The sequence below is a fragment of the Stegodyphus dumicola genome, chromosome 1 (assembly GCF_044657685.1).
Source record: "Stegodyphus dumicola isolate Sdum_Otavi_A_Nest chromosome 1, ASM4465768v1".
Classification (NCBI taxonomy): domain Eukaryota; kingdom Metazoa; phylum Arthropoda; class Arachnida; order Araneae; family Eresidae; genus Stegodyphus; species Stegodyphus dumicola.
Genome location: NC_140768.1, coordinates 95,379,261 through 95,393,318, shown reverse-complemented (window position 1 = coordinate 95,393,318; position 14,058 = coordinate 95,379,261). Strand labels below are relative to the sequence as shown.

The following is a 14,058-nucleotide window of genomic DNA, read 5'->3' as shown; positions in this document are numbered from 1 at the left end:
TTTTACAGTACTTAATGCATTTGACTAAAAATATAGAAATTTCAACCAATGTGTTTAATATTAACATGTTTTGTTACTGAGCATTTATGATAAAAAATTTCTATATTGAATGTTTTGTGTTTAAGATTACATTTTATACTTTAATTTTATGTGTAAAATTAGGATTACATACCCTTTATATAAATTGAAGATAATTTGAAATTTTATTGAGATCACTCTCTCTCTCTTTTTTCCCTGTGTGTGTGTTTTGTTTGTTTTTGTATTACAATTCACAGTGCATTCCTTTTTCACTTGTATCTTAAATTAATGAAATGCAACTAAGTAATATTGGTCTTAAAATTTTATTTTTTAATATTACTTTCATCTGTCAACTTTTTTTTTTACATTTTTTGTACAATTTCATAAAATAACAAGAAGATGTTTTTTATGCTGTTGTTTTAAATCTAATTTTAGTCCACAACTCCAAAGAAAACTGTGCCTCAAGTATCGTTAGAGGATTGCACTGTGGATGCAGTTGATGATAGCAGAACTTTAAAACTTCCAAACACATTACAGTTGGTTCAAAGTGAATTACCATTGACTGAAGCTGAGAACAGTAGTAAACTAATTGGTATGTTTTTATTCCGTCAAGTTATTTCACCAAATGATTCAAGTCATAAGTGTCTTCTTTGTCCAACCAAAAATACTTTTCGTTTTCTTTTGGAACTGGAGAAACATTATAGTACAGTTCATGAACTAGCTTCACAGACATTTAAAGCTGAATTCAGCGAAAATATTGTTTTTGTGTGTGTGCCGCCTGATGTTACTGAACAGACTACTCTTAATTCAGTTTGTAGATTTTGTGACATAACCTTGAAAAACTTGGCTGAAGTTCGTTCTCATTATCCAACTTCACATAATAAAACTGTCCGGCTTGTGCAAGAACAGCAGGTGACTGAATTAAGCACATCACTTTTTTGCAGCATCTGTGCAGAGATGTCCAAAAATTTTACAGATCATCATACTCACATGAAAAATGTGCATCGTATGCAAACTTATGTGTGTAAATATTGTACTTTCATTACATCGCGAGCAAATCGCTTAAAAGCTCATGTGAAACAGAAGCATAATCAGGTTTCAGCTGTTCCAACTGCTGCTGCCATTAAAGGAAGTAAAATAAAGCTGAAATGCCCTGTTTGCCAACTATTTTTGAATGGAAAAGACAATTTAGATCAACATATTTTATTGGCCCATTCAGTTCAAACAGGTAATACTTTTTTTAATTATTTAAATTTTAAATTTATTAAAATTCTAAAAAAAAATTTACTTCTTTCATTATTTATTGTTTACTTCCATTTTTATCCTGTTGTGTAATTTGGAGTAATAGTGAGAATTATTTATTGATTAACACAAAGAATTCTTTAAGTTTTGGTCAAATGGTGATAACTTGCCAGTAAAGGACTATGTTGTATCTTCTTCCTGAGAGTATGTGTTAACTTGTGGTCTGTGAGATTTGCTAAATGATTGGATCCCTCCTCCCCAAATCGTGCTTGAGACATTGTCAGATTTTCAAAAGTATTCCAATTCCTGTACGATGAAATTAAACATCATTAATGGATATTGAGCAGTTGCAGCAATAATGTTTACTATGGATACAAGGAGTTAACATAAATTCAGTTTTACCAGGAAGAAGACGATATAGTAGTGATGCTAACTGATTTATCAGTAGGCCCATGTTTGAATCCCATTTAAGGCATGTATATGTATAAATGTATAGTTCTTCGCACCATGGGCCACTCAAAATACAGGCAAGCTAAAAGTCATCTCTGATAGTTTGATAGTGGATGGGAGACTCATAAAGCAAAATAGGTGAGTTGTACTGTCACCGCTATGGTGCTCAAGGCCCATGCCAACAAAAAATGCAATATTGTGCTCTTTGCCATTATAAAATTCATGGACTTGTTCTGATTAGATCAGATAAGTGAGATTAAACATAACAACAACAGCAAAATTCTGCCTGAGGCCAGTAAAACTAACAGAGTAGAATAAACACTCTCAAGAAGTTTGTATTATCAAAATAAGGAAATAGCTTGAATCTTCAGGTATGAAATATCTATGTTATAATTGCTGCTGGAATTACTGTGGTGTGAGCAGAATTTCCTACTGTATCAGCTTATCATAAATAGCCAAGTGTATTTTTCCCCTTGGTTGCTTTTATCTCTTTTTTAGTATTATACGTGATTGTTTTATTAATGTTTACACGGTTAATTTTATTGCATTAGACTAGTTATTTAGAAATATGAATAAAATCAAAACATTAACTCATGAAAAGTGTCTCAGTGAAAAATCCGTATTTATTTGAAAATTTTATCATTGTATAAAAATTAATCTTTCAAAGGTGAAAATAACATTGAATCTTTTATGTATAAAATTTTACGTATTATGAGTACCGCAATGGGAAGTGCAGCAAATTGGTAAAAAGTTTTATTGCATAGTATATGCTTCAGAAGTAAAAGTAGTTGGAAATAAAGAATGAGATGCTTTTATCCTATCCTAGATTCACAGCTTCAGTAGGTGTCTAAAGCAATTTTGGCATCGATCTGATTATTGAAAACTTTTAATCTGAGTAAGATGCATTACAAAAGGGGGAGAAAAGATATCTCATTATTTAAAATATTATATTTGAATATTCTGTTTGAATTTTTGAAAAGAAGGTTTGAATGAATGAAAGTGTAACATAACTCTTTAATTATGTAAGGTAGAAATTTTTTTAGTTATTTTTCAGTTATCAGTTAAAATTCTACCTTTGTATATGGGAAAAAAAAAAAAAAGTTGCAATGACGTATAAAATTTTATACTGTCACAATGAAAAATCCTGCATTTAATTATTTTTTAGATCTCCTGTATAAAATTAATATGCATGCTGCAAACTGCAGTTATTACTTTCCAGAAAGGGTGCTACTTTGGTAGACGGTTGCACGGATTTTGGCGAGTAATACGACTTATGGTAAACCCATTGCTGGATAAGTTATTAGTTTTAATATCTATAAATTTAATCTAATGTTTTAAATATTATTTATGGCTGTTAAATATTAAAATACAATTTAATTTTGCATTTTTTTTTTTTGAAAAATGATTTTATTATGTATGGTTGTCTAAATAATTTTAATTCTAGGAGTGATGTAATCAGCTCTCTGATTAGTTATAGAATATTTGTGCATTAACAAGCTGTAATTAGCTCTCTGATTGGTTACTGAAAATTTGTGCATTACCGTGCCATTTTAAAATTTAATTCATATCGTCGAATTCCTTCAAAGATGAATGTTGTTATTGGTATCCGAATAAAAAAATTGTCCTTTGTACTTCAGGGAGGGGCGGTTAAAGGATCTTCGAAATCTTAAAAACAATACCTATTATTGGAGTTTTTTTATTATTATTATTTTTAATCTTTATGATCCATTAATTTGGCTCTAAATTGCTTTATCTATTTATGAATTTTTTAAAAAATTTTTTTATTCCTACCCTTGATATTACATTTTTCAATTTTTTTTCATTGATATTTAAATTATGATTCCGATTTTTTTTTGTGGTACTTGTCAATAAACGACAGGTTGAATGACTAAAAAAAATGTAAGTACATATTTTTCTTTTATTTTATAATTGTATACTTCAATTTTCGTTAAAAAAATTAATACTCTATTTTAAAAAATTGCTGAGATAATTATTGTCACATATGTTTTAATGTTAATTATATTCTATATAACATATTTTAAAGTATTTGAAGTTAGTAATATTTTAAATCTTTTAAATAATGGTATAATGTTTTTAATTCGATATTCAATTTAAGTAATATTTTAATCTAATTAAACGTTGGCATAATGTTTTTATAGCAGTGTTTTTATTCTCTTTATTTGTTATATGAAAGTAATAATGACCTTACTTTAGTAGTTTATACTCATAGTATGAGGGCAATCCCCCAAAAAAAAGGTCTCCTATTTTTTGGGGACATAGAGAAAGTTTTAATATGGTTGTTGGCAACACTGTTGTGAGTGGTGCCTTCTCCGCTATCACATAAGTATGCAGACGCTATGCTCGTATGCTCAGTCTTGGCTTGGCAGCCATTCGAAATGGAGCTCCCGATAAACATTACCGCCAAGTGCGATGTGCGCGCAGTTATTCGATTTTTGAACGCAAAAGGCGTTAAACCGGTTGAAATTCACCGCCTATTGACGGAAGTAGTTGTGCATGGATGTCAAAAACGTTTGCAAGTGGTGTGGAGAAAATTTTGGTTGGAACATCATCACACACCCACCCTACAGTCCAGACTTGGCACTCAGCGATTTCCACCTGTTCCTTAAGTTGAAGGAACATTTGTCTGGACGGCGGTTCTGCTTCGATGATGAGGTGAAAGATGAGGTTCAACGCTTCCTGAAGGGCATGGTGGCAAGCTGGTATGACATGGGCATTGTAAAACTGCCACAGCATCTACAAAAATGCATTGACCGAAATGGCGATTATGTTGAAGCATTCTTCAATCTTTAAAGTGATGTAGTAATATTAGAAAATAAACGGTTCTTTGTATATCTAAATATATAGGAGACCTTTTTTGGGGGATATCCCTCGTAAATGTATTTATTTACACCTGCCTACCATCTTAAAAAACGACATTTTCAACAAAAAATTAATCCTTTACTTTTAACGATATTTACTTTTTTAAAGTTTCGAATACTTTACTATGCGTAAAAACAGCGTTTTTCAAGATGGCTGACGATTGTAAAAATTGCGCCAACGTAAATCGCCAAAAATCCGTGCAACCGTCTACCAAAGTAGTACCGCAGAAAGTTTGATATTTATTCAATTTTATGTAAGTGCAAATCGTAAAAGGAAAATACTTGTATCTTTTTTATTGTATGAAGTGCTGAAAATTTTCATAGTGAATGGGCTGATCCTCTATTGCTTTAATCATTTTCCTTTATTGTAATGTCTAGGTCCAGAAATGTGGTCCTGTGCAAAATGTCTTCAACCAATTGGAACTGCAAAAGAATTCACTGTTCATGTGTTTGCATGTGCATCTAAAAAATCTGTAGAACATATGAAACCAGCATTTTTGAGAAAGACATTATGTGTATATAAATGTACTCAGTGTGCTGCTACATTTTTGTCGGAAAAAGAAATTAAGGTAATCTCTCAGATAAAATCCTGTATCTGAGGTTTTGAATTGTACATTTTATACAGTGTTTACTTTTCAATCTTCCAGAAAGTATTCAAAGAAGCTGTTAAAATAAAGTAAATAAATTTTTAAAAAGAAATCATCAGCTATCAAACTTTTTTATGAATATTAACATTTAATTCAGTCAGTCTAATATGTGTCAAAATACCCAAGGCAGTCTAAACTGTCTTGGAGAATCTTATTCCAAAAATGTTACCAATTTTATATTTTTATTTGAATATTTATTATTATAATTCTTATAAGACCGTGAATTTGATTGTATAGAGTAAAGGAGAAAAAAAGCTGTTTTCTCAGACACTATTTCAAGGATCAGTTTTCAAATGAAGTGAAAGTTGCTGTTCCGTAAAAGAACTTTATCATCACAATTAAAATTATGGCTAAAAATAAATAGCTGACTCATATAAAGTAATATATTATTAAATAAATTAAATTAAAAGTACATTTAAAATTCATCCTATAATCAACTTGGAAGAAACCACAGGCGAAAACCAAAAAACAGAAGCACAGTGAAAAACTGCAAGAAATATGAAGGCAGGATATGCCAAAAATGAAACTGAACTTTTGTGTCTTTTGCTGCATCGTCATTAAGTAATTGGTGTAACGAAAGAAATAAATTCAAACTTCCTTTCTATGAACTTACAAAGATTCCAATTAAAGTTTAAAATTAAAAAGCAGTCAAAAGTAATCTATGTCTTTATCAGATTACTTTTGACTACATTTTATTTATTTTTTTTTTAATCAATTCAGCTTCTACAGGCCAATGTAAGCAGTGCCAAAAATGCAAAATTCTGACTTAAACAATATAGACAATTTTAGTGTGAAATAAAAGAAATTTTTTAAAAATATTTTGAGTAGATCCAGCCCCAAAACAAAACTTCCAAAAATAATAATCTGATACGTGATAATAAAACCATATGCAATTTTTAAATCCAGAGTTCTAAGTAACAGAATTATATGCAGATTTTGAGAATAGTTCAAAAATAAGCTGTTTTATTTATACAGTCAAAAGTCGTTAATCCGGACTCGTCGGAACTTCGGCGATTCCAGATTATAGATCATCAGTTTAAATCTGGTGGTAAGATGGCATGCAAAAATTATAAAATTAAAAATATGAAACTGTAATTTATGAAATAAAGAACAATTATGATCTAAAGGGTATTAAAATTTACAAAAAAAAAGCTTAATATTTATTTGTTTACTTTATTAAACATTTCTTTCAATGTAAGTTGTTTAAGTTGCTTTGTTTTATGTGCTAATACTTTCCCTTTAATTCTATATAAGCAGACATAATTTCTTGTTCAGTTACAAAGTTCCACTGTTCAAGTCCCGGTAATTGCTGTGCCGAGAATACTGACTAACTTGTCAATCGAAATATTTTCGTTTTCACTAACCTCTCTGTCACTTTCTTCATGCCTTTATCCACTTTTTGTTTGATGGACAGCGAAACATACTTTCGCTTTTTAGATTTAGATCCTTTGGGAGCTACAGCATCGGAAATTCTATTTGACATAATCGAAAGTTCAAGCTTACTTTTATAAAATTGCTCTAACAATCTGCAAAAAATAAGCTGGATCCAATTTGAAGATTAAGGAACAACGCAATCTGCAACATTAACTGAAATAGATAATTAGATAACTTTAGCGTATACCGTTTGTTATACATTAAACGCGCTTGCATAAACGTGTTATGCGCAGCCGTAAGCCGTAAATTATGCACGTCGATGTGATGCATGCGCAGAAAGTTTGTAGCTTTGAGGTACGGATTATGGGTGTCCAAATTAACAACTTTTGACTGTATACCTTTTTTTGTTAGTTTATTTTTTTCTTTGTCTTGGTAGCATGTGCTTTTATTCTTATTTTCACACATATATTGTTGCTATTTGTATAATGATTGCTTTAAAAAGCTAGTTATTATTTATGAATTTTACCAGTGGCAATAACGATATTAAAAAAAGATATGTATACACCACATGCACTGTGCCAAAAAAGAGGGGACAGTTCTATATCTCCCGTTCTACTAGACCGTTTGACGAAATTCAACTTGTGTTTTTCATGTCTCAAAAGTGCGACTTAAGGTATATAGGATTTATATATAGTATTGTTTTAATATAGGTATTTTGACACATAATTGGACTTTTCTGAAATGGCATATATATATTTTTTTTCGTATTTAAATTCTGCCACTTAAATTATGCCAAACTGCCAAGTTTTGTAAAAATCACATGAGTAGTTTTTAAAAAAATTAGCTCTCAAACTTTAGGCTTCTCGATGTTAATTAAATTTGATATACATTTGTTAATATCTCTCTTTTTTTTTATTATTTTTTTTTTTTTTTTATTATTATTAATCTTACTTGATTCCTCCTTTCACTATTTAAAATTTAGGTTTATTCTAAATAAAATTCACTCTTTTTTTATGATTTATTTTTACATTTTGTATTTTTAAGTAATTTTTATAAATTTTTCAAAAAAAGCTTCTAAGATATACATGAATTTGCATAATGGCGCATTTTAGAAGTTGTTATAAGCGGTAATAACGCCAAATATAGTCTATGCACTTTGTTAAAATTATTTGAAAGTATGGGTGATGACCTTTTTCTGCTCGTGTACAATGGAAAAATGGAAAGGAAAATAGGTTGCTATAAATTAAGAAGTTTGCCAAGTGAATTATTGTTGGCACAAACCGAAAAAATTGTGGCAAAATAAATGTTTGAATTTCGTACCAAATTGTACAAAATTTAATATTTAGGTATAATTTGAGTCGGGGAATCGAAATATGGAAAAAAATTGGCATGTCATTTCAGAAAAAAAAGTCCGGTTTTGTGTCAGAATACCTATATTATAATAATGCTACCTATAAATGTATATCCTAAGTTGCACGCCATCAAAAACGCAGTTTGAATTTCGTCAATCGGCCGAGTAGAACGGGAGATATAAAACTGTCCTCCTCCCCCCTTTTTTGTTATAAAACACTCCATTAACTACTATTTGTGAATTAACACATCAAACACCACCTGACAAATCAAAATGTATTTTATGGCAATGTTCTTTGTTTTAAAAAAAATGCAGCTGTTTGGCTGATCTTGTGCATTAAATTAATTTCCTACTGCCACTAGAAATGTTTATATTTTAATCTATTAATTTTTTTCTTGTTCTGCTGCATTACATTATGTAAACATGTTGCACAGATCTTCTTTGTTACCTATAAAATTGCCAGTTCTAAGAGATGTTGCCATTCTATTCACACATAATACTTATTTTTTTAATTTTAACGAGATATAACATACAGAAAACTAAGTGATTTCAAAGCACAATACAAGTAATACATGCTTAATAATACACTCATGCCTTTAGTATAATTTTAAAAAAAAATCCAAGCTCATGTATTATATACTTCTGCTACAGACTTTTTTAAGAAAATTTACATATATCGTTTCAGATTAGATCAATTAATGATCATCTGGATATTTTTGGCATTGCCACAACCCCAATTTGACATATTTTTTTCATTACAAATGGAAGTTTTGCCATTTTCTGGCCGTATGGTGTAAAATTGCATGGTTAATTTTAAATCTTTGCATGTTTTTTTTCTTTTCCCACTTTTTAATTACTCTTAGTGTTTTCTGTTCTCATATTGATTATGGATTGAATTTTATTTACAGAAACATTTGGTTGACACTAAACATACTCAAAATTTTGAAATCATTAGAAACAATGAAGGGAGCATAAAACTTCTTGAATGTTTCTTGTGCGATAAGAAAGCTACATGTTCTGAAACATTGGTGAAGCATTTTCTTCATGTACACATGGTCTGGATTGATAAAAATTCTCCTAAAAGCTCTGAAGACAAAGGTAAAATTATACTAATTTTTTTATAATATAGTTTTGATAAAAAATACAGTAATATTTGTTTAACAACATTTTTGATAAAGTATTTTGTGTAATTTCCTTTTGTCATTTAAAATTTGCTCTGTCTAAAGTTGCAGATTTATTTGATGGGATTTTATCAAAAGCGACAGTAACTCTTCTCATTTGATGTTTCTTATTTTGACTGCTTATTATCTTCTTTTGTTTGTGTGTATGTCTTTTTTAAATTATCTGTAATTTTATCATCACACTAGGTATTCCATAAATCAGTTCAGTTTTATAATATTAACAACAAATATTAATAGCTGTATTATATTGCAGCAAATATTAATAGCATGCTATACATTTGCATCAGTTGGTGACCGTGGTCACCCTGTTAAAGGCATATTTCCTATCAAATCCATTTCTTATAACTTCCACAACTAATTTTTAATTAAGTAAGCACATGAGATTCCATTTCTGTCATGCCAATGATGATATGACAGCTTTAGCGTAACTGTTTTTGTAAAACAGCCCACATAAAGTGCTGGTGGTGAAATGCTGTAATGACCAATACCTCCTCCTACCTTTCTTATCCATTCTGTTCACATGAGACAAATATTTTTCGGGTTTTACTCACAATTAAGCTTAATTTAATCAATGCTCTGTTTTTTCTTTAGTAGAAATCATGTGTATTCTGTCAAAACAGAAAGTAAGAAAGAGTTGTAAGAGAGTTTTAAGAGCTGAATAGGTGAACGAAATAATGGCTAGTAGAGGTTCTGTGTTGCCTTGGGGAAGTTAGTTTGAGTCTGTAATTGTAGGAGATATCTTTTTTTTCTATTCCAGTGTGTTTAATGATTTTATTTGAATATTAAGTTATTTGAGAGAAATTTATTTTGGCAGTTATAATACTACTTAGCAAGTTGCTTACTTTTTTAATATTATTGTCAATTAGTTAATTGAATTTCTTAACTTGTACATTTTAATTTTAGCTGTAATCCACTGGTAGTGAACAAATAAAGCTTTGTTGAATTTTCTGTCTTCCTGTGTGCACGATGGTTATACTCAGGGTAATAACTGAGCAATAGCAAGGAAATAGCTCTGCATAAAAACTGGTAGGAAAACTAAAAATTTGAAACTGAGGATCTTTTCTAGTAATGGGGCACATGTAGTGCCAAATAAAGATGTTTGCATGAGATCTAACACTTAATGACATCATAATACTTTGAACTCTTCTTTTTTTTTTTTTTTTTTTTTTTTTTTTAAGTATAAGTTGAGTTTTGTTGATAGCAACAAGACCTTGCTGTGTCATAAAAACTGTTTTAAAAATTTTGCTTAAATGTTCTAACTTTTTGATTTAATATCAACTTGATATGAGAATTGGCCAGTCACATTAAAGCAAACGTGAACTGTGATTTGGTTGATGATTTTGCTGGGTAAACTGCACATACTAATTCAGAGCGAACCTTAAAACTTCATGTCCCTGCTTAAAAACGAAGTTGAAAGTTCAAGAAAACTGCACATGTACACAAGCACAATTTTAAAATCTCTGATTGCTTGGTTTAAACTCTGTTACACAGGTGTTAACAGACTTAATCAATTCTATATCTTAAGCCATAAAACTCTCATCTGAGTGAAGCCTGACTCTATGTATAGTTTCATGAAAGGAATGATTATTTTATTAAATACAAAACGTAGAAAAAATTAAAATGATTTTATGATATTAATTTCGGGTTATGCAGCAGGTGTAAAGCTGTCATTTCTGAAAATTTTATGCTTCAATTAATGTTGCCAAAAACATTATTTTGCAATGAAAACAGTGTCACACAAACTCAATTAAGTAGAAATCTTAACTAGTGGCGGCTGGAATGCTGCACTATTGTTTATCTCGACATTTTGCTCTGCCTCGCAGCCTTTCAAAAATTTGATATTTTCCTTTAAAAAAAGAGAGAGAAGATCTAGGTGTGGGATACAGTACAACTCCAATTATCCGAATTCAGAATTAAAAAAAAAAAAAAAAAGTTAACATGGAAACGTAGTGTTGAATAATCAACTACTTCAGACATTAAAAGGAGCGAACCTTGAAACTTCGTGTCACTGTTTAAAAACGAAGTTGAAAGTTCAAGAAAATCAATGAAGGTAGCAACAAAGAAAAATTTAGAAGTTGTCATTTTCAAGCTGTTTTTGCAGCAGCGTTCTACGAGGAACCTAATTTCGGGTTTCATTCTTTATGAAAAAGCTAAGATCCTAGCTTTGAAGCTTGGTTGTCCATCATTTAAAGCACTTGATGGCTGATTTTTAAGGGCAGGCAATGTGTCCATCAAACAGCTTACTTTGATTGAGATGTTCAGCAAGCGATGACTTTCAGCACTTGTAAGTACTGTACAGTATGCTATATAACATGTATGTAAGAGTGTTGCCTTTTCATTTTAATTAATTAAAACCTCTTTTTCTTTAAAAAGAGTCCCTCCCATTTTGAACGTACTATGCATGCAATAATCAAAGTGTACGTAGACCCTTTCTTTGCTAAAAAATCCAGTTATCTGAATGGAGTCTGGCCCAGATTGATTTGGATAATTGGAGTTCTGCTGTACTTATTGGCATGTTCGTTCTTTCTACTTATTCACTGTGACTTCATTAATAGCTAGCTATTCATGATTTAAGCTAATTATAATACTTGAGTAAGCTTTCACTTTAGGTGCTTTCATGCAATGAAACTAGCACCCTGTTAACGAAAAATAGTGATAGTAGTTCAGTAGCTGGGCTGTAACTCAATAAATTTATGGGACGTCTTGCATTATGTTATAATGTTTTGTAAGTATATTGTAATGTAAATTTTGTGAAGAATTAATTGTCTAAATGGGTAAATATTGCATGTGTGTGATTTGAGTCTGTAAGTCTGACATTTGATTGAGCATGATTATTTATTACTTTAAACATGTCATATAGTTGAGCAGATTAAGGAGGTATCATGCTATATGATTTTTTTTCTCCATTTCAGAAACAGATGCTCTTAAAAATTCAGATGAAAATGGAGAAATTTTAAGCACCCTTGTTATGAAGGATATTCCCGGTAAAGAAGAATTAGCAGATCTTGGTTTGGAAACAAAAGTTGGCCATTACTGTCATCTTTGTGACAGTGTCATAAAAAGTTATCCTTTGTATTATTTACACATGCAAGATCTGCACTCTTCTGAGAAACGCTTCCGTTGTGCTATAACATCCTGCGAAAGCACATACACTAATTATAAAGAGTTTCAGAACCATGTGAAAGTTCATAATCAAGACCATGCCCACAACTGTAGTATATGTGATGAAACTTTCAATACTGAAGATGAATTGAAAGAGCACAATGTGTCTATTGAACATGCAAGTCACTATATGAAAATGCACGTAAGTAATAATTGGATGCAAACAGTTTGTATAAAACAAGTTTACTTTTATCATTCTATAAGCATCATATAATGTTTAAAAAAAATCTGAAAGCCTTCAGATTTTGCATTACCCCAGGGTTCATACGGTCCTTAATAAGAGTCCTTAAAATGGGTACATGGGTTATAATTTGTTTCTATTTCTAATAATAAATGATGGGATACTCGAGTTTTTAAGCAAAAAGTGAGACATAAGCATTTCGAAATTCATTTTTTTTCTTATAATGAGCTCTTAAACAACTTTTCGCTTTTGGGGATGTGAATTCTTTTATTAAACCGTTCTAAATCAACACTTTGGCGATTTTAAGATCAGTTTCTGTAGAAAAATTTTAATTCCAAGATCTGGGAATTTTTCAACGATTTTTTTAAAACATCATCGTGACATTGATGAATTTCATTAAAATAATGGTAATATATTGAAATTATATTTAAAAAATAGCATTAAAATAAATCATTTTTTATTTTTCGCTTTCATATCATAAAGTTTCATTTTGGCAACTTATTATACATTATTTTGAATCTGAAAAATAAACAAGGTATAATGCTATAAAGTACAATTTACCAAACAGCTCTTACCAAAAGCAAAATTAGCTATGTAATTAATTAAAAATTTATTCTTTTTTTGTAGTAAGAGTTTTTTCCATGTAATTGTCTCAGAATATGCATCAGTTTTCTCTATAAAATTAATTTTATACTTTTCCCCCTCCTTTCCCCCCAAAAAAATATTTCTGGCTTTTTGCTGTTACAGAATTGGTAGGGCTAATTTTTCTTCAGGATTTTAGACATTGCAGCTTGGAAAGTTTAGAAGGATTTGAAGACAAGATTTATAGACCCACAATTCTGGAAGATTAGAGAAATATGTGACAAAATGAAAAATTTCTCCATGGTATTGACATGTAATGGATGTATTTTATGGAAATTTTATGATGAATTTCTTACTTTTTGGAGAACATCTGAAAGAACAATGGAAACATAATATTTGAATGTTTTACTTCTGATACTAGAATCTTTTTCTTAACATATTTATCTTCCCTTTATTTTTTCTACTTATCACTAGACACAAGTATGTAAAATATCAAATCTTATCACGTGGGCAGACATTAATAGAAAAGACTAGCCTATTTTGCAAATCCGACTTCTGAAAATGACTATTATTTCTAAGAACATAAACTAACTTCATTAGTGATACCATACATCATGTGATATATGTTTATATTACAAAAACATTAGCTACGGACATCAACTGAATTTTCTAAGGTGACCATTTTGGCAGCAAAAGATAGTGTGTGCTGCTCTCGTTGATTGTGTTAGGAAGATTTAGTTTAGTTGAATGACCATTAAAAATCTTCATTTTTGGGGGGATGGGATTCTGATTATATCATTAAAATTAATTTAGTTATATAATCTAAGCATCTGCAATGTCTTTCTATGTACTTTGGTAAAGTTTGCATTAAACGTTTAATGTTTATTCTCTCTCTATATTATTGCACATTCTATTGATATGATTCAACTAGAAATGGAACTGCCGCCAAGACGGTATAGTATTTGCCAAGACGGTATTGCCGCCAAGACGG

General features: G+C 30.2%; 1 protein-coding gene across 3 annotated transcripts in view; it reads left to right on the top strand.

The window, feature by feature from the left end:
• Positions 1 to 14,058, top strand: part of LOC118195446 (uncharacterized) — a 96,444-nt gene that overhangs the window by 37,271 nt on the left and 45,115 nt on the right. For all 3 annotated transcript variants that reach the window (XM_085817879.1, XM_085817877.1, XM_085817878.1), the window contains exons 12-15: positions 454 to 1,246; positions 4,968 to 5,158; positions 8,870 to 9,059; positions 12,055 to 12,446. In XM_085817879.1, the coding sequence (XP_085674005.1) occupies positions 454 to 1,246; positions 4,968 to 5,158; positions 8,870 to 9,059; positions 12,055 to 12,446 (1,566 nt within the window). The remainder of the gene's footprint in view (positions 1 to 453; positions 1,247 to 4,967; positions 5,159 to 8,869; positions 9,060 to 12,054; positions 12,447 to 14,058) is intronic.